At 39.9% G+C, this 25,075-nt stretch overlaps 1 protein-coding gene across 2 annotated transcripts in view; it reads right to left on the reverse strand.

Annotated features, from left to right (window-relative positions):
- The window catches only part of mcm9 (minichromosome maintenance 9 homologous recombination repair factor), a 72,288-nt gene that overhangs the window by 38,284 nt on the left and 8,929 nt on the right, over nt 1-25,075 (reverse strand). For both annotated transcript variants that reach the window (XR_010924565.1, XM_067573389.1), the window contains exons 2-6: nt 21,145-21,328; nt 13,514-13,679; nt 11,831-11,937; nt 9,555-9,761; nt 9,389-9,470 (exon numbers count right to left, since the gene is read on the reverse strand). Coding sequence is in view for 1 of the 2 variants with exons in the window: in XM_067573389.1 (XP_067429490.1) it covers nt 9,389-9,470; nt 9,555-9,761; nt 11,831-11,937; nt 13,514-13,679; nt 21,145-21,309 (727 nt within the window). In the remaining variant the exon portion in view is untranslated. The remainder of the gene's footprint in view (nt 1-9,388; nt 9,471-9,554; nt 9,762-11,830; nt 11,938-13,513; nt 13,680-21,144; nt 21,329-25,075) is intronic.

A 25,075-nucleotide genomic window follows, 5' to 3' on the forward strand; every position in this document is an offset into this window, starting at 1 on the left:
ATATGCACAAAGTATAGTTTCGACAGGGAACAAAGCACTATAATGTGTTTATGCTTCATTACTCTGAAGCAGGGGTTATTTGGTGTCTTTAAATGGACTTTTTTTGGAAGATACCTAGACATACCCTTAGAAAAACATGTGTTAAATGTTAATTTTCTGTGGTATTGTTATTAAATTTGAACTTGGACTAGGTAAGGCTCCATGCTGTGGTCCCATTGTGTTTTCCAGCTAATAAGTCACAGCTATAGGTCATCTACAGGCATCTGTTCACAAAAAAATTGTCAGGCGGAAATAAAAACCTTATACTTCAATGTGTTCAAACTTCTTTCAAACTTTGCACAGTTATGGTTACCGATTCTCTCTCCACCTCCCTACACTCATATTTTGAGTGCAATTAATTTGCCAGAAAAGAGGCAAAACACAATAAACAAAGTTAAAGATGATTTGACTGATAGCATTTTTTTTTCAAGTTTTCTATAGGTATCGTGATAATATCGTTATCGCTCTTTTGGCCATGATAATTATGTTGTGAAAATCTGATCTTGTGATAGCCCTATTGGTGGGTGTTCTCTAGCGCCACATAGTGGACACAGGAAGCAGTAGTTATCTCCTACATGCAATGTACAATATTCATGAAAATGTATATCCATGTCAGTTGCCCTCTGGTAAATGTATTGCTGCATTAATATTTCACTCATATAATATTGCCTTCAGGCAACAGGAAGTGAAGCCTAAATGACACACAGTTTATCAAATTCATAAACAACTTCCAATATATGCCATCTCCAGTGCCACGTACTGCACACAGGAAATAATATTTAACCATTCACACAGTGTCCGATAATCTTGAAAATTAAGAGCTGTCAACTAACCTCTAGTAGCGATGCCATGGCTGCAGCTCCCTACAATGTGCGCGAGGGCCTGTTCATTGCTGCTTGCAGCTTTAATTAACATTTTGTTCCACTACAACACTGTGAGTAAGCTGCATAATAAATTTCCAGTAAGCTAAGATGATTATTGTTGGTCTGACATCAGCCATCTTGTAGAATTACTATACAATATCACTTGGCAGAATGGTTTTAAAAGTTCTTACTGCTATAAAAGTTTTAATACTGTATCAAAAGTCGCAAGAAATTAATGAGGCAGTGTTAAAATCAATTTCTTATGTTACACTGAGTGTGAGTGGTGACAGCAGAACAAACTGACTGACCTGACTGGCTGAGCTTAAAATCATACAATGGAATGATCAGGTCTTGTAATGTGTATAGTAAGTATAAAATATATATCAAATTTATTATATTAAAAAATGTCTGTCAATCAATATTGATGGTAATATTCTATATTAACTTATATTAATATATAATTATATTAACTTGTAGACAAACATTGTGAAGATTTCTTGTCAACAGGTCATCACTGCTGCAAAATTTCTAACTGCCTTTTCTGGGATATTCTGTGTCAGAACAACATTCTTACCTGCTGGGTTAGATACTAGTGGCTCTCAGAGTAGCAGATCAACAAATCTGTTCACTGCAGTGATCAGATGACCGCAGACAATCATGTTGTGGTTGTTTACAGAAACAAGCTAGACAGTAACGCTATCAAACCCCAGCAATAAAATATAGATGAGATTGCACACATTCATTGTAATAATGTTAGCCACTAACGGAATATTTATTTAGGTTTTTGGTTTTTTTTAGTGTTTACTTACAGTTGACATTCTTTCAGGGGAAATACTGTGATAATACTGCTCCATTGTGAGCTAACATTAGCTTGTGCTAGCAGTTTGTAAAAACAGTCTATTGAGAGGCGTACCTGAGTTGTGACTGATGACTTGTCTGTGCTTCCAGCTCTTAGAACTAAATACTTTTCAATCATACATAAAAGGCCATTTGCACGTGTTTTCTGAATACATATTTAGATTCTTTTACACGTGTAATGCACAGTCTAATGCAAATTTTACAAATTCATCTACACATTCACAAATCTGTGTTGCATTTACAGATCTGTCTACACATTCACAAATCTTGATACACTTGCAAATATGAATACACATTTGCAGATTTCTATACACATTCACACATTTCAATACACATTTACAGATTATTTTATACACTCACATATCTAATCTGATTATGCACACACAGATTGAGTTTCACAACTCACACCACACACATTTGCGGTAACACTTCCACAAATTTCAAGGTAATTAGGTGGTAATTAGCAAGTAAGTTATTTGAAATTACCCCAAAATTACCTCAAAATTTGTCTCAATGTATGTTTTTTGTCAGGGACTACAGATGCAAATTAGCTTCAAGCTAACTCTGTTGCAGTGCATCTTTAATGCACACTGTCCCATTCAATAAATAAATAAATCCAATTAATTTCAGAATTTCATGGTAAGTAAGTGCCGTAGTATTCCTTAAAAGGAGCTACGCTACCAAGAATTTCCCAGGCAACAACACAGAGGTTAATTCACGTTTTGGAACAGCGCTGCACAGAGGCTCCCAAACACTATTGATTTCTGAATGAATCGATGTTTGGCGTTATTTTTGGCATTAAAAAAATATTCTTTTGGCCTGGCGGGGGTTCTCGTTGCCTGATGAGCGAAAAGCACTGATAATGCATTATAAAATGATAGATATAATACTTTTATAAGTCATTACATAATGCTATATTAATGTGTTATGATCATTGTTATAAAGCATTATGAGTATTTATGAGTGCATATAACTATAATTATACAGTGCTATAGGCAGATTATAACATATAAGTATATTTATGATGCATTATAGACATGGGCATCATGGAAACTGTTACCATGTTTATTTTAGTCATTGTAAGGGTTTAATTCTGTGTGTGTACAGATTTAATTCTTATAATTCTAATTTGATAAAACAAGGAAATTCAGACTGTGTGATAACTGCTCTGCAACACTTGTGTTTGGGCCATTTTGTGTTTTTTTGAGGGACGATTCTATCTGTGAGTGGAGCTGCTTCGTCTGCCATACAGATCGTCATCGCTGCTTGTGGATACCTTCATCTTGGCGGGATGCTGACATGTGGATGTTGCACCGTTCCAAGGGGGCAATAGGAACCAAATCAATGGGAACCTAACTAAGGAGCATTCTATTTTATTTTAATTTTTCCTGAGATCTCAGGTTATTTTGTTATTTTGTTCTTCTTGGGCCAAAGACAGACTTAAAAAGACCAAATAAGACTAATAACCTTAAGATAACTTAAGGGAAAACAAAGACTGTCAAGAACCGATAATTGATAATAAAAGCATTTTGGTCCAACAGAGGATACATTTAATTTGTGTATCAAGCACTGAGAGTTGAATACTTCTTAATTTCTAATTTACTGCAATTTTGTTTGTACATTCATTTGTTTTTAATTTTATTTTCTTGTGGTATAATTGAGTTGAAGATTTGCATCAAACAAAGAAATTTTGTTTTTTCTAAAGAGATGCTTTGAATGTATAAAAAGAAGCAGGAAAATGAAAAAGAATACCTTTATAATTAAAGCTGCAAGCAGCGTTGGACTGGCCTTCACACCCTTGCGCACGTCGGGGCATGGTGCAGTCAAAGGGCTTCTGTTACAGGCATGTAGATGTCTTTAGACCCGGGCTGTTTTCAGACAGTGCAAGAAGGAGATAAACATCACTTCCTTTGTCCACTATTTTTCCTGCTGCTGGGGCTGCTTCACTGAAATTTCGTAGGGGGTGCTATTCAGCCCGTTTGCATCACTGATAAAATACAAGTCATGTACACATGTTCAGGCCGTGAAAGTGTAACATGTAAAGTTTAGTGCAGACTGGAGCATTTACAATAAAGTTATAGCAACGTCCATGGCGAAACATCACATCTAAACAGTGTGAGGATGAGAATTTTCTGCAGGGTGAAACATGTCTGTCTTGCTCACATCTGTGTCATCAAAATCATGCAAGTTTTGGGCCCATTCACTTGAATTTCAATTATTAAATTGAAAAGTCTTAATGAGTTTGTGTGTAAAACAAATTCTATTTTTAGAAAAGTAAAGAACTTTAACTAGGGATGCACAATATTGGATTTTTTGCCAATATCCGATATGCTGATATTTCCAACTCATTGTGGCCGACTGCTGATGCCGATACCCATATATGCACATATTTTTTCCAGCTGGCTGAGGAGACTATCATGCATGCAAGCATAGGCTATACTATGATCAAGAAAGACAATATATGAGGGAAGAACTTAGGAAGACTGGAGTTCATGGCTCAGCATTAAAACTTTAATGAACCTGCTAAATTGGTGGAGCAGTAGAGTTTTCTTTGAGTTTATTAGACAGACAGGATTAATCTCTAGTCCACACTACGGACCAGAAGGTGGCGGTAATGCACCTAATACGCTGGTTGCCAACCGCCAGTATAAACCAAAAGAAGATTTTTTTTTTCCCCCAAACAGAGTGGTACAACGTGGCAGCCGAAGTCTTTCATTTCTGTGCAGCTGAACACAGCAGCTCCTCTGTGGACTGTTTCACGCTGACGGTCCCGGTGTTTCTTATGCAGGCTCCAGTTCACTCAGCTGCCCAACATACCCGCTGCTTCTTCCCACTTTAACCTGAATAACTAACCGGGATTCGGTGCTCCAGTTGGATCCACCTGGAGAGTCAGGGCTAACGTTAGCTGGGAGGTTAGCATAGCGTTAGCCGCAGCATGACCGGAGGGAAGCACAGCCAGCTAGCCTCCCACGTATTGTTAGCCTCGGATCTCCATGTGGATCCAGCCGGAGCACCGAGCACCGGTTTGTTATTCAGGTTAGTGGGAAGAAGCAGCGGGTCTGATGGGCAGCTCTGTGAAGTGGAGCCTGCAGAGGAAACACCAGGACCGTCAGGGTAACACAGTCCATTAAGGGAGGCACAGTCAGGCGGCGGAGGGGAAGGTGACATATCGGCCTCTCATAATCGGCAGAACTCGCCGATGCCAATATTTCATTTTAGAGCTTTTATCGATCGATACCGATGACGTGCCGATAATATCGTGCATCCCTACTTTTAACCCACATTGCCTGGTCAAATTTTGATTGACATGTGTACTGTCAGGTGTGTAGAGACAATAAGTATCTGCAGCTGGACACAGAAAAATACTCATATATTTGAAGGGAGAGTGTGAGCGAACCGCTAGGTGCTCGGGCCTTTATAAAGGTAAAACTGCAGTACAGAGCTACAAAATTTAGTTATGATTTTATTTTTCTACTGCACTTTATCACTTAACAGTCACCCTCACTCAATTTTTCCCGTCCCCTCATAGGTCATCCCCACTACTGATTATACATATAAGACCTACAATTATTGTAAAATACATGATAATGACCCCAAACTTCATACAAAGTTTGTATATAATGTGCTGTAAGTATATAGACCTTTCTGCTATATCCTATAAAACTGAGTTACATCCAACTGTCACACCCATCCCCCACCTTTCTTCCCTCCTTCTCCCTGTCAGATTGAGAGCAGGATTTCAGCACAGTCTTCTAGTGGAAATATCTTCATAAATCCCATGACTATGGCCAAATCTTACATTAAAAATCACATTTTAGTAGGAAGTTTCATCACGAATCCATTGATACAGGTTTGAAAGTGGTCTGACTTATAATTTAGACATCAGACACCTCAGTTGGGCACAAAGTCCATGCCCAGAGATTGCCTCCCCATTGGTTTACATTGTAAGGTGCAATGTGGCACTCCAACTTTCGGGGCTTATGAAATCTAAACCGTTCGAGTTATTACAAAGTTTTTAATAACTTTTGTTCAGCACAGTGTGATAAGTCATGTATTAAACTTTGAAGCCGATACCATTAATGCCCTAGGAGGAGATAGCATTTCTTGTGGGTCCAAAATTGGCTCAAAGTCGTACTTTGATGGGCATATTACGGACTTCCTGTTGGATTTAGGTCAGGGGTGTCAGTGTATGATTTATAGGTCTTTATGAGACAACTAATTGAGTTTTGGCTCAATCTCTCTACAACATTCCTACGGGCTGTGGCAGCCATATTAGCTACATAGGTGGCGCTATAGAGCACATTTTGGCACTTTGGGGGTTAATTATTACATTTTATCAAATTTTTCACCAGACCTGATGTGCGTGCCAAGTTTGGTGAGTTTTTGAACATGTTTAGGGGGTCAAATTTAGGTCTGAAGTGGCGAGATAATAAAGAAAGAAAGAAAGAAAAAATGAACGAACAGATACAGAACAGATACAAGAGGGTCTTCGCCCCTTTGGGGCTCAGGCCCTAAATATATTTTCTATTATTTTTCCTAAGTCAGCGGTCGTGTGTGTTTTGTGTGGCCTAGAGGTCTTTTCTCCTTGTAGAGGTATTATATTTTTCTCTTTTGAATTAGCCTGTTATTAGGGCCTGAGCCCCAAAGGGGCGAAGACCCTCATGTATCCGTTTTGTTTCTTTCTTTCTTTCTTTCTTTATTATTCCGCCACTTCTGCTGTGGCTCAGGAGGTAGAGCAGGTCGTCCACTAATCGAAAGATCGGCGGTTCGATTCACTCCTCCAGTCCACATGCCGATGTGTCCTTGGGCAAGATACGTAACCCCAAATTGCTCCTGATGGCTGTGCCATCAGTGTATGAATGTGTGTGAATACACTGATGGGCAGGTTCGGACCTTGCATGGTAGCCCCTGTACCCATTCAGCGTATGAATGTGTGAATGGGTGAATGTGATTTGTAGTGTAAAAGTGCTTTGAGTGGTCGGAAGACTAGAAAGGCGCTATACAAGTACAGTCCATTTACCATTTACTTCAACCCTAAATTTGACCCCCTAAACATGCTCAAAAACTCACCAAATTTGGCACGCACATCAGGTCTGGTGAAAAATTTGATAAAATGTAAAAATTAACCCCCAAAGTGTCAAAATGTGCTAGATAGCGCCACCTATGTATCTAAAATGGTGGCCATGGCCCGTAGGAATGTCATAGAGAGATCGAACCAAAACTCAATTATTTGTCTCAACAAGACTTACAAATCATACGCTGACACCTAAATCCAACAGGAAGTCCACAATACACCCATCGAAGTACGACTTTGCGCCAATTTTGGACCCCCAAGAAACGCTACCTCCTCCCAGGGCGTTAATGGTATCGGCTTCAAACTTTAATACATGACTTATCACACTGCTGAACAGAAGTTATTAAACCAATAGGGAGGCAATCCCTGGGCATGGACTTTGTGCCAAACTGAGGCGTCTGACATCTAAACTATAAGACAGACCACTTTCAAACCTGTATCAACGGATTTGCAACGAAAATTCCTACTAAAATGTGATTTTTAATGTAAGATTTGGCCATAGTCATGGGATTTATGAGGATATTTCACAAGAGGAGTACTCTGAAATCCTTCTCTCTAGCTGAGAGGGAAAGGGAGGGAAGAAAGTGGGGGGATGGGTGTCACGGTTGAATGGAGGTCTTTTTTGAAGGATACAGCAGAAAGATCTATATACATACAGCACATTATATACAAACTTTGTATGAAGTTTGGTGTTATTATCATTTATTTTACAATAATTATGAGTCTTATATGTATAATTCAGTGGTGGGGTTGACCTATGAGGGGAAGGGAAAAAATGGAGTGAGAGTGACCGTTAAGTGATAAAGTGCTGCGGAAAAATAAAATCAAAACTAAAATTTGTAGCTCTGTACTGCAGTTTTTCCTTTATTAGGGCCCAAGCACCTAGCGGTTCACTCACACTCTCCCTTCAAATATATGAGTATTTTTCTGTGTCCAGCTGCAGTTACTTATTGTCTCTACACACCTGACAGCACACAAGTCTTTACTTTTCTAAAAATAAACTTGATCAAAATTAGGAAATTATTTGGTTTTACACACACACTCATCAAGAGTTTTCAGTTTACTAATTGAAATTCAAGTGAATGGGCCTAAAACTTGCATAATTTTGATGCCACAGGTGTGAGCAAGGCAGACATGTCTCACCCTGCAGAAAATTCTCATCCTCGCACTGTTGAGATTTGATGCTTCGCCATGACAGAGGAAGTTGCTATAACTTTATTGTACATGCTCCAGTCTGCATCAAACTTTACATGTTTGATAAGAGTCCCGGCCTGAACACGTCTACATGACAATATTCCATCAGTGATGCACACTGGCTGAATAGCGCCCCCTACGAAATTTCAGCGAAGCAGCCCCAGCAGCAGGAATAATAGCGGACAAAGGAAGTGATGTTTAACTCTTTCTTGCATTGTCTGAAAACAGCCCGGGTCTGAAGACATCTACATACCCGTGACAGAAGCCCTTCGATTGCGTCGTGGCCCGACATGCGCAGAGGCGCGAGGGCCCATTCAACGCTGCTTGCAGCTTTAATTTCTATACTATTTTTGAATTTCATATTGCTAAATTTGGTTTAGCTTCAGTTTAATTTTCAGTAGTTTGTTTTTATTAGTCTTGTTTTTATCACAGATTGTTGGAGAGCTTATCAAAGACTGTCACAAGATGGTTCCATCCATTATCATGTCAACCATAGGCGACACTTTGTGTATCCACAGACAGGGTCTCATACACAACATATTGAGAGAGCCTGGTGTTCTGTACTGCTTCAGGGGGAACCGAACGGCCACAGCTCATAAGATGAACCTCAGATTCATCAAGTGGAACCACCAGTTGGCCAAAAAACATGATGGAGTGGTTGGATGCCTTTTTAAAGACATCAGAGTGTTATTTAAGATGTAAAAGTAGCACAACACAAATGCTGTGTTTTCATATCAGAAATGAATTTCTTTGTTAATGTATTGTCTCAAAATATAAAAGTGACATTTGTTGAGTGGTGTGAAGACATTATTATCAGGCCTCGATAAGCAAGCAAGGACTTTTAAAATGGGCAATTTGTAACTTGATTTTTGATTATGAAGTTGTATTTGTTGATAACTAGCAATTTATGGTGGCTCAATTTTTTTAAAAAAAGGATATTTAGGAAATTTCTTACAAGGTTGGACTGATCTGCTGAAATTATACAGAAATAGGTGAAAATGTAAATGTAAATGTAAATCATACTTCAATTTACTGGCCTGCAGAAGTTAAGCAGAAATTACTCGGAAATTAAGCTGCAACATTGGACTTCAATTTAGGGGTCCACTCAGTAGAAATTAGACAGAAACTAGTTGCAAATTAAGCTGCTATAATCCACAAAAGTTCCTGCTGTTGTTGCTTTTTGTTGCTGCTAGTCACGTATCTATTGTTGTTGTTGTTGCTGTTCTGCTTCTCTGTGTGTCCTTACTACTACTCTGTGTGTCCTACCTACTTACTAATTACCACCCAATTACCATGAAATTTGTGGACCCGTAAAATGAAGTGTTACCCAGTGTCAAACCTTGCTATTTACAATTCTTACCAGATTTACAACTATCAACCAGGTCATCCTCCAAAACCACCACCATAGAACGAGGAATACTGCCCACTGACAGCCTCTGCACCTGTGGGTTGGGGAGTAATTTTAATTCAAAAATTAATTGTTTAGTAATTAGAAAATGTGAGGATCACATGTGTGATTGCCCTACTTGCTCTTGTATCTTGATCTCCTGGTAGTCCCTGCAGGCAGCAGGCTCAGATCCTCCAGACAGATGGCTAAACTTGGTTGAGTTACAGCCATCAGGATTAGGACAGGCCATCGGTGGGACAAAGGTATATAACTGGTCAAAATCGGCCTTCACCTTGAAAACATGGCGACACTTTGCGCAAATGTAATCACGCTTGTGCTCCAGGACCTATGAGAGGTGGAGAAGGCACTGATTCTTGCAACTCAAACCAAAAAAATGAAGAGAGGATGACATTCACATATAACTAGACATTAAGCTCCAATTGTTCAGTGAAAGAGCTACAGCAGACAGATCATTTTCATTTTCCATTTTAAGTGAGTCATTTGAATTACAAAAGATTATTGTTCTCACATTGAGGACTGGAAGGAGCAACCTCTTGCTAAGCCAGAAAAACTAAAATCTTTATTCAAATTTTAAATTCATGCTCAAATTCACAGATAATTCACAAATTTAATATTTTCTTCCTACTCAAAAGCAAAAAGCTCAAAACATGATTCAAACATATATTAAGGCCTGTATCAGGCTCTACTATGTGACCAAAAGAAAAAAATGCAAAAACAACAACAAACAAACAGAACACAAAGAAAGAATATTTAGTCAACAAAAATGAATTCTGGTATCAAGAGCACTGTCCTTTACTGTCTAAGCGTTGACTTATGTTCTATTCCGGTGTGTTTTAGTATTATAGTATGGTTACATTGTCTGACCTATTAATCAAGATCATTTCAACTTTTTTTCTATTTAGAATTCATAAGCTGTAAATAAACATTATTAAATGTTTAAATCACTATAAAACACAGCAGCGTAGTGGTAGACATATTTAAGGACATTTTATTTTTTATTAATGTGTTAACAACTATAACTCCTTATGAAGCAGCCATTACTGGTGTATAAACACTTAATTTCAAACAAAGTTTGATAACAAAGTATAACATATTGGTAATGATATATCTTCAGTAGTTTTAAATGCATTTATAAACCATTTTCAACTGCTTTGCCCGCAGTCTCCCATCCACCAGGTATGTTTTACACAATTACAGCACGCTGGTTAGGCTAAAAGGAAATTGTTGCAAACAAGCTAAAATGAAAGTTGTCTGTATGTAGCCTGTTCATATTAGTTTGCCACGTATCTTTAAACTAGTCTCATTCTTCTGAACTTAGCTACAGGCTAAGATGGCAGCCCCCTCTACCAGCGGTACCTGCAAGCAGTGAATCCACATCAGCGGCAGAGGGAGGAGGACAGAGGACAGGATGAATGACTGATAGCGGACAGGAAGATTTATTTTATTGACATGTTCGATTTTTTTCCAGTGAGATATTATTGAGTTTATATAATGACTTCCCTGTTGTAAATATCACTGTTGCTGCTCTACAAACAATATTTGGTTAACTTTAAAATAAGTGAAGAACTGGGCCGATAAGGAGTATTGATAAGAGTAGTAGTATTGATAAAATCCAAACAATATCCATCCCTGCAGCTGGCTAGTGGCCACACCCTGACTGTGGGAGGATGAGAAAATCATAGTGCAAATATCAAGGGTTAATTCAGGACATAGCACTTACTTCATTAGTGACATATTTTCGCTTTTCTTCTTTCTAACATCTGAGTGTACTGTGAAAAACTACAAACTGTGTTGTTTTTTTCCAATATATTTTGTGATGATAATGGTCCAAAATGATGTGAAAATGCATAGCTTTTAGTAAGGTAACATATCATTTTCTTATATAATACTAAACTTATTACACGCTCTATGTAATCCACCTATCCAATGTACCTAACTCACTTTCCAATAATTGTCTTCCTATCCCATTTTTCACTACCTATTTCATTTGTCTTACTGAAAGCGTCATCTATCTCACAAACCCAGCCACCTACAATATTGTATGTCAATGATTTGCCATCTCATTTAACTGAGGGGGTGTTCTAACTGGGATTCAAACCCTAATTCGGATTCAACTGGGGGTTGCCAGCTTGGCAAATAGTTGTCTTAATCCCCAACTTACCCAGCTGTTGCTCTCTACATCTAACCTAGTCATCACCAAACTTACCATGTACCTAAACTACTTGAAATTACTCACTGTCTCCTCATTAACTAAGGGATTATACATGAATTATAACCACTAATGATAAAGAGTTACCAACTTGTTCTGCACATGTAATAAAAAACAGCAGTTTCATTAAGTTTACTTAAAAAAGCAAATTGTTGAAAACTAAATAAATTGTGCCATGCTGTTACCTTGGCAACACTGGTGCGTATGACAGTACCAGTGACAGACAGGAAGTGTCCTACATCTCTGGATCGTGGAATAGTGTCTCTGGTGAGCTCTGGACATACTGGCAGACCTGGAAACACAATTGAGAGTCAATAAACAACAGAAAAGTCAAGGAAATTCAACAGGCAAATAAGCAAGCTGCAAACACAAAACTATGCAATCTCCAAACACATGCAACCAAGAGAGGAAACATATCATATCACTCACAGGGAGACAAAAACATAAGCCTTAATAGTCCAGGTCATATGTGAAAATTATGTTCACTTTATCATAAAAGCATGAAACTTGGCACACTTGTACAGTTTTGGGCCCTGAACGTTTTCAGAAATATAACCATCTCAAAAACACTTTGTGGCGGCCATTTTGCTCTCCACAATAACCTAATTATGTATTTTGCACTATATCACCAGAACCAAACATGATAACACAGAAAACGTGATGTCTACCCCCATGTTTTGATGGTCAAGGATTACAATAATACCATATACAACATCAGTAACTGTTCTGGTGAATAGTTAATGGTGAATTCAGTAATGTTGTGAAAAGGATTATAATGAAATTGCAGTATCTGGGAAGATGCAGAATGACATTTCAAGTATAATTCATGTAATCTTTAATTTACAATAACTCTCTGGGTTATTATATTAATGTCCACAAGGGGGAAGCATTGCCTGTCAGACCCATGATGGGAACCTGGAAAACTTCTTCAAACTAACACTAACATGCACACTCACATGCACTCACATGCACTAACATGCACGTGCCGACTGGACCAGCTATCAGAACAAAGAAAATAGAAGCTTGGATAACAACACATACGGAGGGAGTGTGACTTCATTCTCTGCTCAGGATGCCATCACTCCACTGTATCTTTACATAGCAAATACTTGTTTGCTGCTATATTGATGTTCAAATTGTCATATATTGGACATTAAAGCTTTTAAAACTTTACACAACATGCATGCAACAGACATGATATTATAAAGTCTAGCCTAGGTATTCTGATACTGTGATTTCCTTCTCACAGCATTAATGAATTCACCATTAACTATTAACCTGAACAGTTTATGATGTTGATTATGGTATCATTGTAAACCTTGGCCATCAAAACATAGGGGTAGACATCACTTGTTCTGTGTTATCATGTTTGGTTCAGGAGATATGATGCAATATACATAATTAGGTTATGGCGGAAAGTAAATTGGTTGCCATGGCCACCATGAGGCATTTTTGCGATGGCTCCATTTCTGAAAACGTTCAGGGCCCCAAACTGTACAAGTGTGCCAAGTTTCATGCTTTTATGAAAAAGTGAACATATCACTTCAAATTTGGCAGATATCACCTGGACTATGAGGGATTTTACTCTAAACTCCTTTTACAGTAAGTACCAGCTATGTACTAGTTTCAAGAACCTGTCTGTATCTGATGCTGGTCAATATAACAACTTAAAGCATCAATCTAGAGAGCTGCCGGGGCGACCCCATTTTTTAAGGGAAACACCCTGTTTTAACAGATGATGCTTTATTCATTAAAACAAAGTATACTGCAGAGGAATATATTTCTAAAACCAAAAACTAATACACAGTGCAGGATTTGAGCAACATCTGGTAACATCTGACTGTCATTCCCCATCATAGATGTCTCACCTGTAACGCGGGCATGAAGAGTGAGTCTCATTCTCTGCTCTTTTGTTCTTTGTCCTCCATAGTGCTTGGGAGAAGCAATCTCAGATAATTCCATGGCTGTTTTGTGTAACACTTGGTCAAATATAGCCAGGACATCGTCAGGATAGGCGTTGAAATAGTCCCCAACCTGTGGCAACAAGTAGTACAGATACCATGACATTAGTGCAAACATAGATTAAATTTAGTAAAAATGACATACTGTCCTACAAAATACACACAAACATACACATACACATACACACACATACACATACACACACACACTCACTTAGTAGCCACATTACTAGATACACCTGTCTAGGCATACGTAGGAGAAGGGACCGAGGGACAACTTCCAGAAATGCTCACACTGTGTCTACACAGGCTGCGTGGTTAGAGCAGCACATTAGCAGCCCAGCAGCACCAGCTTCAGTCCCCTGACAGTGTCACAGAGGATGTGTTCAAGCACAGTACTGCTGTGTAGGTCACCCAGTTCTGGCAGCACTCAACCCAGTACACAATCACGGGTGACTGTGTACTGGGCAGGAAGGAGGCAGACTTGAAGCATAAAAATACACTTCAGGTTGCAGCTACATCCATGAAGTGCAAATAAAAAAGCATAGTTGATGACTGAAAAACTCCTGTAAATCTTTTTACTTTAATATCTTTGGATAGTATAGTCTCTGTCCTCTTGTGCTTGTAGCATTTCAACATAAGCGAGTGCAACTCTGTACATGCGCAAGTCTCACCTCTTGTGATGACACAATTAGATGTATTCTCACGAAAATGATGCACTGCTCATAAACATACTACATGAGACAGAATTATGAAGTTATGTGATTCAATTAAAAATCCTTCATAACTCTCATTAACCGAGATAACATCATCAAGTTGTCGCCACAGAGGGCTGCCTCAGTGTGTTGGTGCGCATTGTTTTGTTTTATTTTGTTTTGTTTGTAAATTCAGTGTTTTGCCTCGGTACCCAGAATTCTTACACCAGAGAACTTCAGGGAAATAACCCACTTTTCTCGCCTCATCTGAGGAATTACTGGGCATTCTGGTCAAAGGTGCCCTCACCTTCAGCCAGGTAGTGAAACGCAGGTGGAGAGGAAATTGTGCATGGGTGCTCGTGTGACTCACTGACTTTTCACACTGCTCGAGGGAATATTTCTCTCCAACATACGATTGATGTGCAACAAACTGGAAGAACTTCAGTTGCCGGTGGGGAAAAAATTTGACTTTTCTTCATCTTCCATTTTGTGCTTCATGGAGACATGGCTGTGTGGATCGATACAGGACTCTGGGCTACAGCTTCCTTTCAGAGCGAACTGCAACACAGAACTCTCCAGCAAAACAAAGGGTGTAACAACATGACAGTGATTTTACAGTACTGTTCTCCTGATCTGGAATTTTTTTTTTTTTTTTTTTTTTTTAAATCAACTGCAAACCTTTCTGCTCCCACCGTGAGTTGGCATCCTTTACATTAGGCATGTAGTCGACTGGTCTAGTAGTTGGTTGATATGCTCTCGTCCAACGAAATTCTCATTGGTCGAATAATCGCCGTGTTACTTTCATAAAGAGAAATGTGCTACATCAATAGCCTTCCAGGATTAATCCATTATTTCCTGCGGCAGGAGGGACGGACTAATAAATTATCTGTGAAAACATGGGTGTATTCAAAACACCCCTGTTGTTTTCACAACAAAAAAAACAAAAAAAAATTAATGCCAAAAATAACACCAAATATCCATTCATTCAGAAATCAATAGCATTTGGGAGCCTCTGTGCAGCACTGTTCAAATAAGTGAGTCAATGTATGTGTTGTTGCCTAGGAAACTCTCGGTAGCATAGCTCTGTTAAGGAATAGGGCAGTAGTAATATGTTTGCGTTGTTGGGCCTCAACCATGGGGTCGCACAAAGAAAGGCCTACATGTAGACTCTGAGGCCTAGCCATGAGGCCGCCTCCTCCTTTGTTCCCCTGAAATGAAGGAACAGCGCCAAAATGCTGCTCAAAAACTCCATTTCCAATAATGCTTTGCAAGTTCGCGCCTAGGTGCTAAACAGGAAACGGTCTCAACAGTCTCTCATTGGTAGAGACACTCCTGCACAGAGGAGTGTCGTGATGACACAGCCGTGACATCACCGCCCCTTTAAAAACTGAAGGCACACAGAGAAACATGCACTCCATTTTGAACTGAGCTGAGGGGATGTTCTGTCCCTCTGTGAGCCAGTTTCACTAAAGGAGGTAACCCGTTCACATGTTTTTTCCCCCCACTGCCTGGAAGACTCTCCCCTCACTGGACAAGATGAGACTTCACCTGTGTTCAACCGAACACCATTACCAGATCCAAGAGAGACCGCTTCTGCAACCAGTGCTCTCATTTCCCTGCAGAAGGAAGAAAAGGATTTTTCTTAAGGAAGACGTAGATAATTTCTCTGCCCCGCTCCTCTTCAACTGAGTCGACTCTGCTGTTCTCCACCATGCTGTTGAGAATCAGCTGTCATGAGACCTGCCTACAGAGCGCAAGGACGGCACTGTCAGCATCCGAGCCAAGGAACTGAGCCGGACCGAAAGACGGTCTTAACTCACACCCTGCTCGCTTTGTAAAGCGACCAAGTAAGAGGTCTGGAAGGAAGTCTGGGCAGAGACAGTGTTAGTTTATGTGTTCTTTTCAGCCTCAGGGCTGTTGTTAGCGTTTAGATTCTTAAGCTTTATTGCTATTTTGTTGTGTGAATTGTCGCCTAGTCGATTTGTTCTGCTGTACTCCAAGGAGTATTTAAAGTTTGCTGCCTATTTAGTTGTGTCTGCATCGCTAGACTGTTTTTGTGTTTGTCCCGCTCAGGACTACTGCTGTGTTTGTGCCACTGTGAGTGAGAAAGTAAGTTGCTTTGTCAATCAGAAACCAGACAATGTTTGTTACAGTCTGCCGTCCATACGCATGCTCTCTGTGGACAAAGGTACCGCTTCTCTCCTTCCTCACGGTCGCTTTCTCTCCTCTTTCTTCCCTCTCTTTTGACTAACACATACACACACATGCACATATATACACACATCGCTTTACACATCTGATGGTCAGATAACGTTGGGCAAAGTGCTGCTCTATCTGTCCTTATCCTTCATCAGACATGGCATTGGGTGAGTGCATCTTGCTATTGTCTAGCCAAGACACCGCTGTCACTTCCGCCATTCGGTTCTAGCATGACGTGACTTCCTCCCATAGTCACGTCTGCATTTAACCTTGGACGTCATCACGTCAGATCATGTCGCCATCTTGACACACACACACCTGCATCCATCTGCATGTGTTCAACAATGTACATAGCTGTTCGTGTTTGCTTTGGTAGAATTAGATTTTAGAATAGTTGTTTATTGATCAAAGTGTTTATTAACTTTGTTAATTCTGCTAAGCTTAATGGACATTGCTATATCTTTAAAAAGAAATTATTTTGTCATTATTGTGTTTAATATATCATGAAAATTGGCCGATTGAGGGAGTCAGAGGTCAAATTCAACCCTTCTGTTCACCTGTGAATACTGATATCCCTCGGTTATTAGCATTCTAGGCGAACTCTTTTATGGGACTACTTTGTTTGGTCATTGGTCCCAGTTTCCAGGTGGTGCCCCATAATTATTAATTCATATTAGTAATTCTATTAATTTTTATAATCAATAATTATCTCTGATAATTATGGCAGTTCTATTCGCGGCTCCTCCAGTCCGCATGTCGATGTATCCTTGGGCAAGATACTTAACCCCAAATTGCTCATGATCGCTGTGTCATCAGTGTGTGAATGTGTGTGAATGATTAGATTTCCTCTGATGGGCAGGTTAGGACCTGACATGGTAGCCCCTGTACCCATTCAGCGTATGAATGTGTGTGAATGGGTGAATGTGACTCGTAGTGTAAAAGCGCTTTGAGTGGTCAGAAGACTAGAAAGGCGCTATACAAGTACAGTCCATTTACCATTTACCATTTTGTCAGTCTGGCAGTAAATGTACAGTACAGGCTACAGTGTGTCAGTTCATAAATGCTGCAGCTTCTCAAGACCAAGAAAAGTCACATCTTTTATTTCCCCAACTGCTGGAAAAGTGAAGGGGGTTAGCTCCAAAGTTAGCAACAATGGGTTAGCCTAATCTGAAGACGCTAAACAGAGAAATAGAGAAAGAAGAACTGTGTGACTAATCGAAGATTATGTATGATTTCAGTCGATCAAGATTTTCCTACTTCATACTGGTCTGTGTTTACATTCTACTGCAGGCCAACGCGCAGGAGGCACAGCGCAAACTTGCTGACCAGATACTGTATGTGGACCAGACAAACCTGCACTCCTTGATTATTGTCCTTGGTGACTTTAACAAAAGGTAATTTAAGCCACAGCCTCCTCAGATATAGATAGCTTATGAAATGCCCAACCAGAGAGGAGAATACTTTGAATCAACGTTACACTATTGTCACAAGTGCCTGTCCCCCGCCCTGTACTGGGCTACTCTGACAATGTTATGGTCCACCTGATCGCTTTATACAGGCAGAAATTAAAACTCTTAGCCTGTAGTGAGGGTATCTACAAAGTGGAACACTGAAGCTGTGGATAACCTATGTGAGTGCTTGGACTGTACTGACTGGAATGTTTTCAGAACTGCCACCAACAGTCTCGATGAGTACACAGAGGCTGTGATGTCCTACATTACCTTCTGTGTGGACATCTGTATACCATCACACACCAGGGTGAAGTACAACAACGACAAACCCTGGTTCATAGCTAAACTCAGATGGATAAAGTTGGAAGAAGTGTTCAGAATTGGGGAAAGGGATAAGTTTAAATAGGCGAAATACAGGTTAAGCAAAGCAATGAAAGATGCTAAACGACTGTACTCTGAGAAACTCAACAACAATTCTCAGCTAATGACTCTGCTTCTGTCTGGAAAGGTCTTAGACAGATCACTAACTTAAAGTTTAAAGCCCCCCACTCCATTAAGGTCTCATGCCTGACCAACAACCTGAACGAGTTCTACTGTTGATTTTAAAGACAAAAGGACAGTCCTGACACCCTTGACTCCAGCCATAATCTCCAGCTCACCTGGGCTGGTGTTCAACCGGCCTTCTTGGAGCACCCCCTGCTCCTCCCTCACCAAATACAACGACTCTCTCTCTCCAGGATAGAGTATCCTGGAGAGAGACATTAACAGGCTGTTCGAGAGAATGCCCGCAAAGCAGCCGGACCAGACTCTATTTCTCCCTCAAACCTCATTGCTGATGGGGATCAGACCGCCTGCAGGTGGGAGATTGACCATCTAGTGACTTTGTGTGGTCGAAACAAGCTGGAGCTCAACACTCTAAAGACAGTGGGGATGGTTGTGAATTTCAGAAGGAATGCAGCCCCCGTCACTACTGCTACCTGCAGCAGCTGAAGAATTTCAACCTGCCAAAGGCAATGATGGTGCACTTCTACACCGCCATCATTGACTCCATCCTCACCTCCATCACCATCTGGTACACTGCTGCAACTGCCAAGGACAAGGGCAAACTGCAGTGTAGCATCTGCTGTGCTGAGGAGGTGACTGGCTGCAACCTGCCATCCCTCCAGGACCTGCATGCCTCCAGGACACTGAGGCTAACAGGAAAGATCAAGGCTGACCCCTCCCACACCTGACAAACATTTTTTGAAATGATCCTCTCTGGCAAGAGGCTGAGATTTGTCAAGACAAAAACCTCAACCCACAAGAACACTTTCTACTCATCTGCAGCCGGCCTCGTCAACAAGGCCTGGAACCCCCACTGACATGCACTCTATCTCACCCATAGACATTACACATTATATTAATATTATGAATACAATCTCATAATCTTGTACCTGCACATCTGTGATTTTAGATCTGACAAGGCGTGTAATATTAACACACCTTGTATTATTACTAGTAATAATAATAATTAAAGCTGCAAGCAGCGATGATTGGGCCCTCACAAATTTGTGCATGTTGAGTATGCCACAGTCAAAGGGCTCTTATTGAAGTCATGTAGATGTCTTCAAGCCTTGGGTCTTCCTGGATGTTGCATGAAGGTATTAAATATCACTTCCTGTGTCCACTATTTGGCGCTAGATATGACCCACTAATTAGGCCCTATTCAACCGAATCAGGCGCTGTGGCGTTCAGTCGCAGGGTCGAGCGGAGGTGTGTGGGGTTGTGGGTGTGTGTATTTGTGCTCTAGAATGTAACCTCTCTCTCTCTCTCTGGTGCTCTTTTTCTCTCTCTTTCTCTTGTCTTTCAAAATGAGTCGGGAAGCCATCAGAAAAGTCTAACTTAACTTTTAACATTATCAAACAAAGAGAAATGTCCTCCCCTCACTTAGTAACGTCTTTGTACTCCCTCATGGCAGAGTTTACAACTCTGATCAGTCTGATCTCTAGCTGTGATTGGTCACCGCAGCCTTCAGCCGCAGTCAAGTGCAGTGCTGCAGCAGCAAAAAAAGCCGCAGCCGAAACACACTACCCCCATCCAAATGAACGGGAGGACTGGCGTTTTCGCAGCACTACCTGATTTGGTCTGAATACAGCCTTATACATCACGTTGCTATCTATCATGTGTAAACCACACCATGTGAATTCCATGTAAATCAGATGATGTTTGTCATATAGTTTCATTCCATGAAAACTAAAAAGCTTTGCAATTTAGCAAAAAAAAAAAAAAAAAAAAAAAGGTCTTTAGACATTACCTGGGTAAGTCCAGGTCAATTCAATCTGGCAACTTTGACTTGCCATATTTCCCTTAATATAGGTCATAGAGAAATGGTTCTCAAAGGTAACAGTGTTATGAGTGATTACAAGGATGTTCCGTGGGATATAAAAAGCTTTGCAATTCAGCATCTTTAAGGTCTTTAGATTTAACCTTTACTCACAATACTTACTAATTCAAACATAGGTACAAAGTTTCATGAGTTTTGTATCCTAAAGGCCTCAAACATGTGTTTGTAAAATGAAGATTAACACACGAAATCCAAAATGGCTCACTTCCTGTTGGGTGAAAAAACATGTATTATGTCGATAATGATAGGAGCAATGAATGCACTGAATTTCATGCACATCAAAGAAACTTTGTTCCAAAATGGCCCTGTGTTTGGGGCCGCTATGGAGCCCCCTGGCAACACTCGAGTCCAATCACTACTGACTTTGCAATTTTCGCCAGTTCTGATGTGTATACCAATTTTTGTGAATTTTCAAGCATCCTAAGACCCTAAAAAATGCAATAGCATACTATAATAATAATAAGAGTAATAATAATCCCCTAAAAAACAATAGGTTCCTTGCACTTTCAACGGTCCCTGGCACTTTTGTGCTCGGGCCCTCATAATAAGCTCTACAAAAACAAGAGGTTCCTTGCGCTTTCAGTGCCAAGGACCATTGGGCCCCTGGCACTTTCGTGCTCGGGCCCTAATAATCTTTAGAAAAACAATAGGTTCCTTGCACTTTCAGTGCTTGGGCTGTAATAATAATCCTAATAAATACAATAGGGTTCCAGCAGCTTTGCTGCTTGGACCCCTAAATATCCTGATTTACTGCCTGTTACTTCTATTTTTTTGAATACAGTAGAATGTTTTGAATTATGTTTCCATTACCTCCATGTTGGCTTCAAACAATGTCATTGCATTAACAACAACAGGGTGATGGGTCTCATCCTTAGTATCTTCAATGAGCTGGTAAATGTCACCATGATGATGCTCTGTCACATAGGTTTCAAACACCCGACCAATCAGGGCCTGCTGCTCTGTGCTTATCAACATAGTGAAGTGATATGATCCCCTGGAAGAAAAGAAATGAACAATACAACGATCAGGGTTTGACATTTCTATGGTGTGAGAATGTACAAATGTCATGCTAACTGGAGTTAAACAATAATCAAAAACTAAGGCTGCAAGTAGCAATAAATGGGCCCTCGCAACTTGCATGCGATGGAGGGAACGGCAGCTGTGGTATCACTGTGTTTTGACATGGCTCGAACACTATGAATGGGTAAAATATTTCCTGCGTGCAGTGCATGGCGCTGGAGATGACATAGGCTATAGGAAACTGCGAAAAAATCTGATGAACTATTGTATTTATTTATTGATTGGGACAGTGCGCAGTTTTAAACATAAATGATGCACTGCACCGGAGTTAGCTCAAAACTAATTTACATCCGCAGTCCCCCTAAATCAAAACATACAACTGCACAACGACAAACAGTTCAAAGCAAAAGACACACAGAACACATACAAAATACAAAGCTACACACAACAGCACATCACATTCACCCACAATGTCAATTAGAAATTAATAATGTGAACTTGTCAAATTAAAAGTAAGTCTACCTGCGCTAATAAGAAGACCATAGATAAAGTTTAGACTCAAGTGGTCACACAGCTGATTGGTGTTTAGTAGATTTTTGGTGTTTAGTAGATTTTTTTAATTTGGCATTGAATGTATTGATTGAACTACAGTTCTTCATATCATCAGGTAGGGCATTCCAATGAGTTGTGGCTTTCACAGAGAAAGCCGACTGCACAAATGCAGTGCGACGAAATGGTATGGTACAATCTTGTATAGAGGATATTCTGGAGGATCTAATAGAACTTACTGAGTGAGTATACAAAAAGTCACATAGTGGAAGAGGGGCCAAACCATTTAAAATTTTATAAACTAGGCACAAATTTGAAAATAATCTAAAATTCTCAAAGCTCAGTAAATTGTATTTCTCTAGTACCCTGCAGTGATGGAAATGCATTGGCTTTTTGTCCAGAGTTTTCAGAGTTTGTATGTATAAGAACTCAAGAGGTTTTATGGCTGTTTATCCAGCCTGCCCCCAACATGTGATGCAATAAGATATATGGGAAAGAATCATAGCATGCATAAATATCTTGGCTGCATCCAAAGACAGACAGTTTTTAATATGTATAAAATTTGCTAAGTTATACGTTATGGTTTTAACCCTGTTGTAACATGTTTCTTAAAATTCAAATTTAGATCCAGTGTCACACCAAGATGTTTAAAATCAGTAACTATGTCAATTTTTCACCTTTGATGAAAAGATCAGCGTTGTACCATAGTTTTAGAGAAAACATACCTTTAGTCTTGTTTACATTTATACTCAGACATGATTGATCAAGCCAATGTGTGATCCTTTCAAATGCAATTGTTACCTTAGCAGCAGCTAACCCAGCCGTTTTTTTGTACACAATGGTGTCATCTGCATACATTTGTAGTTCTACATCATGACACTGTAGGAGATCATTAATATATAGGCTAAATAATAGGGGACCCAACACTGACCCTTGTGGAACAACCATTGTGCACTTCATGTGTCATTTAGGTTCACTTCCTGTTGCTCATAGGCAATACTACATAAGTGAAATACTGCAGCGATACATTTACCAGCGGGCAACTGACCTGGATTTACATTTTCATGAATATTGCACTTTGCATGTAGCAGATAATTATCACTTCCTGTGTTCAATATGTGGTGCTAGAGAACACCTCCTAAGTATATGTCATGTTGTATCATGCGTAGACCACACCATGTAAATTTCATGTAAATTGGATGAGTTTGTTAAATTACAATGCCTGCAAATGGCAAAAACAGAGCAAAAATTGCACAGTTATTTCAAAATGGCTGACTTCCTGTTTAGATTTATGATATGTTTATATATATTTATGATATATTTACATATGGCTCCAAGAGGCTTTTTTGTGCGTCTGGACATGATACATGTGCCCTGTGAATTTCATTTTTCTACGTTAATCTAGAAGGCAGGGCTTCAATTTTGAAATTTTCAAGGGGGCGCTGTTGAGCCATTGAGGAGTTTAACTGGTGTCACACCAGACGTGTCTGTCAAGTTTTGTGACTGTAAAGCCATCCCTTGCCCCTCAAACACAGCATTGTACTTTGCGGCGAACAATGCATCGCCATGGCAACAGCTTTCAGTGAAAACTCAAAAGCTTCAGGAGTTATTATCACCAAGGTCTTACATCTTAGCTGAGTCAATTTCAGGTGCATCGGCCAAATTTACTAGGAATAGTAATTGGACAAAGTATGACGCATGTTACTTCATAGCGACAGTAGGTGGCACTATGATTGTCACTAAATATGGGCCTGTACATGTCTTAAGACCAGGACTCTTGAAAAACATATGAAATTTGGAAAAGATCAGACCATGTGGAGTCAGGTCATAAGGCTTTGAAATTTCATGGCGAGACATCGAAATTCGCAGTGTCATCATGGCAACACCTTTTGACAGAGAGTCACCTACTTCAGAATATACAATTTCCAAGGCCTTAAGAATATTCTGAGTTAATTTGAGGTGGATCCACTCACCGTGCTACCCACAGGGTGTCAAAGTGTAAAACATGTAACTGCCTGATGCCAGTAGGTGACACTATGACTCAGATCCCATATTGACACATGGATCTGTTCAGGGAGGGACTCTTTTCAAGCACAAAAGGTTTGGGTCTCATAGGATCATGTATGCCGGAGTTATGTCCATTTCAATTTTCATGGCAAAGGATCGAAATTCAACGCTCAGCCACGCCCCCCCCTAGGAATGTCGAAAACTCACAATTTTAATAACTTTTCATCTCCAAGGTCTGGAGATGATGCTGACTGAATTTGAAGTTGCTGAGGTCAAATCTCTAGGAGAAGTTCGTTAAAGTATGCAGGCTGGAAATGGCAAAATCTGCGTCAAAATCACAACTTTAATCCAAAATGACAGACTTCGTGTTGGACTTGGGGTATGACTCCAAGAGACTTTTTGGTGTGTCTGATCATGATACATATACATACCAAATTCATTCTTCTACGACAATCCGTATCGAGGGGCTTAATCTTAATTTTCTAGGGGGTGCTATCGTACCATTTTGCCACACCCATCCACAAGACCCATAAAATATTGAATTGTCCACCACTTGTGGAGAACATGCAAACTTTGAAAAGTTTTCGAGAATGTTTAGGCCCTCAAAAATGAGTTTTTTTGGGAAAAATAATAATGAAAGCTGCAAGCAGCGATGAACAGGTCCTCACACCCTTGCGTACGTCAGGGCACGGCACAGTCAAAGGGCTTCTGTCACAGGCATGTAGATGTCTCCAGACCTGGGCTGTTTTCAGACAGTGCAAGAGGAGATTAACATCACTTCCTTGGTCCACTATTTTGCCTGCTGCTGGGGCTGCTTCGTTGCAATTTCGTAGGGGGTGCTATTCAGCCAGTTTGCATCACTGATTGAATATTGTCATGTAGACGTGTTCAGGCCTGGACTGTTATCAAACATGTTAAATTTGGTGCCGACTGGAGCATTTTCACTAAAATTAAAGCAATTTCCTCTTTCGTGGCAAAACATCATAACTCAACGCCACGCCAACACGTTTCAACGATAGGTAGATCTTTTGATAACTATATATTCCAATCAAAGAGTTGTAATTGTTAGTATGATTTTTATCTGACCCTATATTCTTTACTGATTTTGGGTGTTGGACATGTGACATAAACATTCCAGAGTCTGCATGTCACCTTAGGTAATATG

Source organism: Thunnus thynnus, chromosome 18, assembly GCF_963924715.1.
Source record: "Thunnus thynnus chromosome 18, fThuThy2.1, whole genome shotgun sequence".
Lineage (NCBI taxonomy): Eukaryota > Metazoa > Chordata > Actinopteri > Scombriformes > Scombridae > Thunnus > Thunnus thynnus.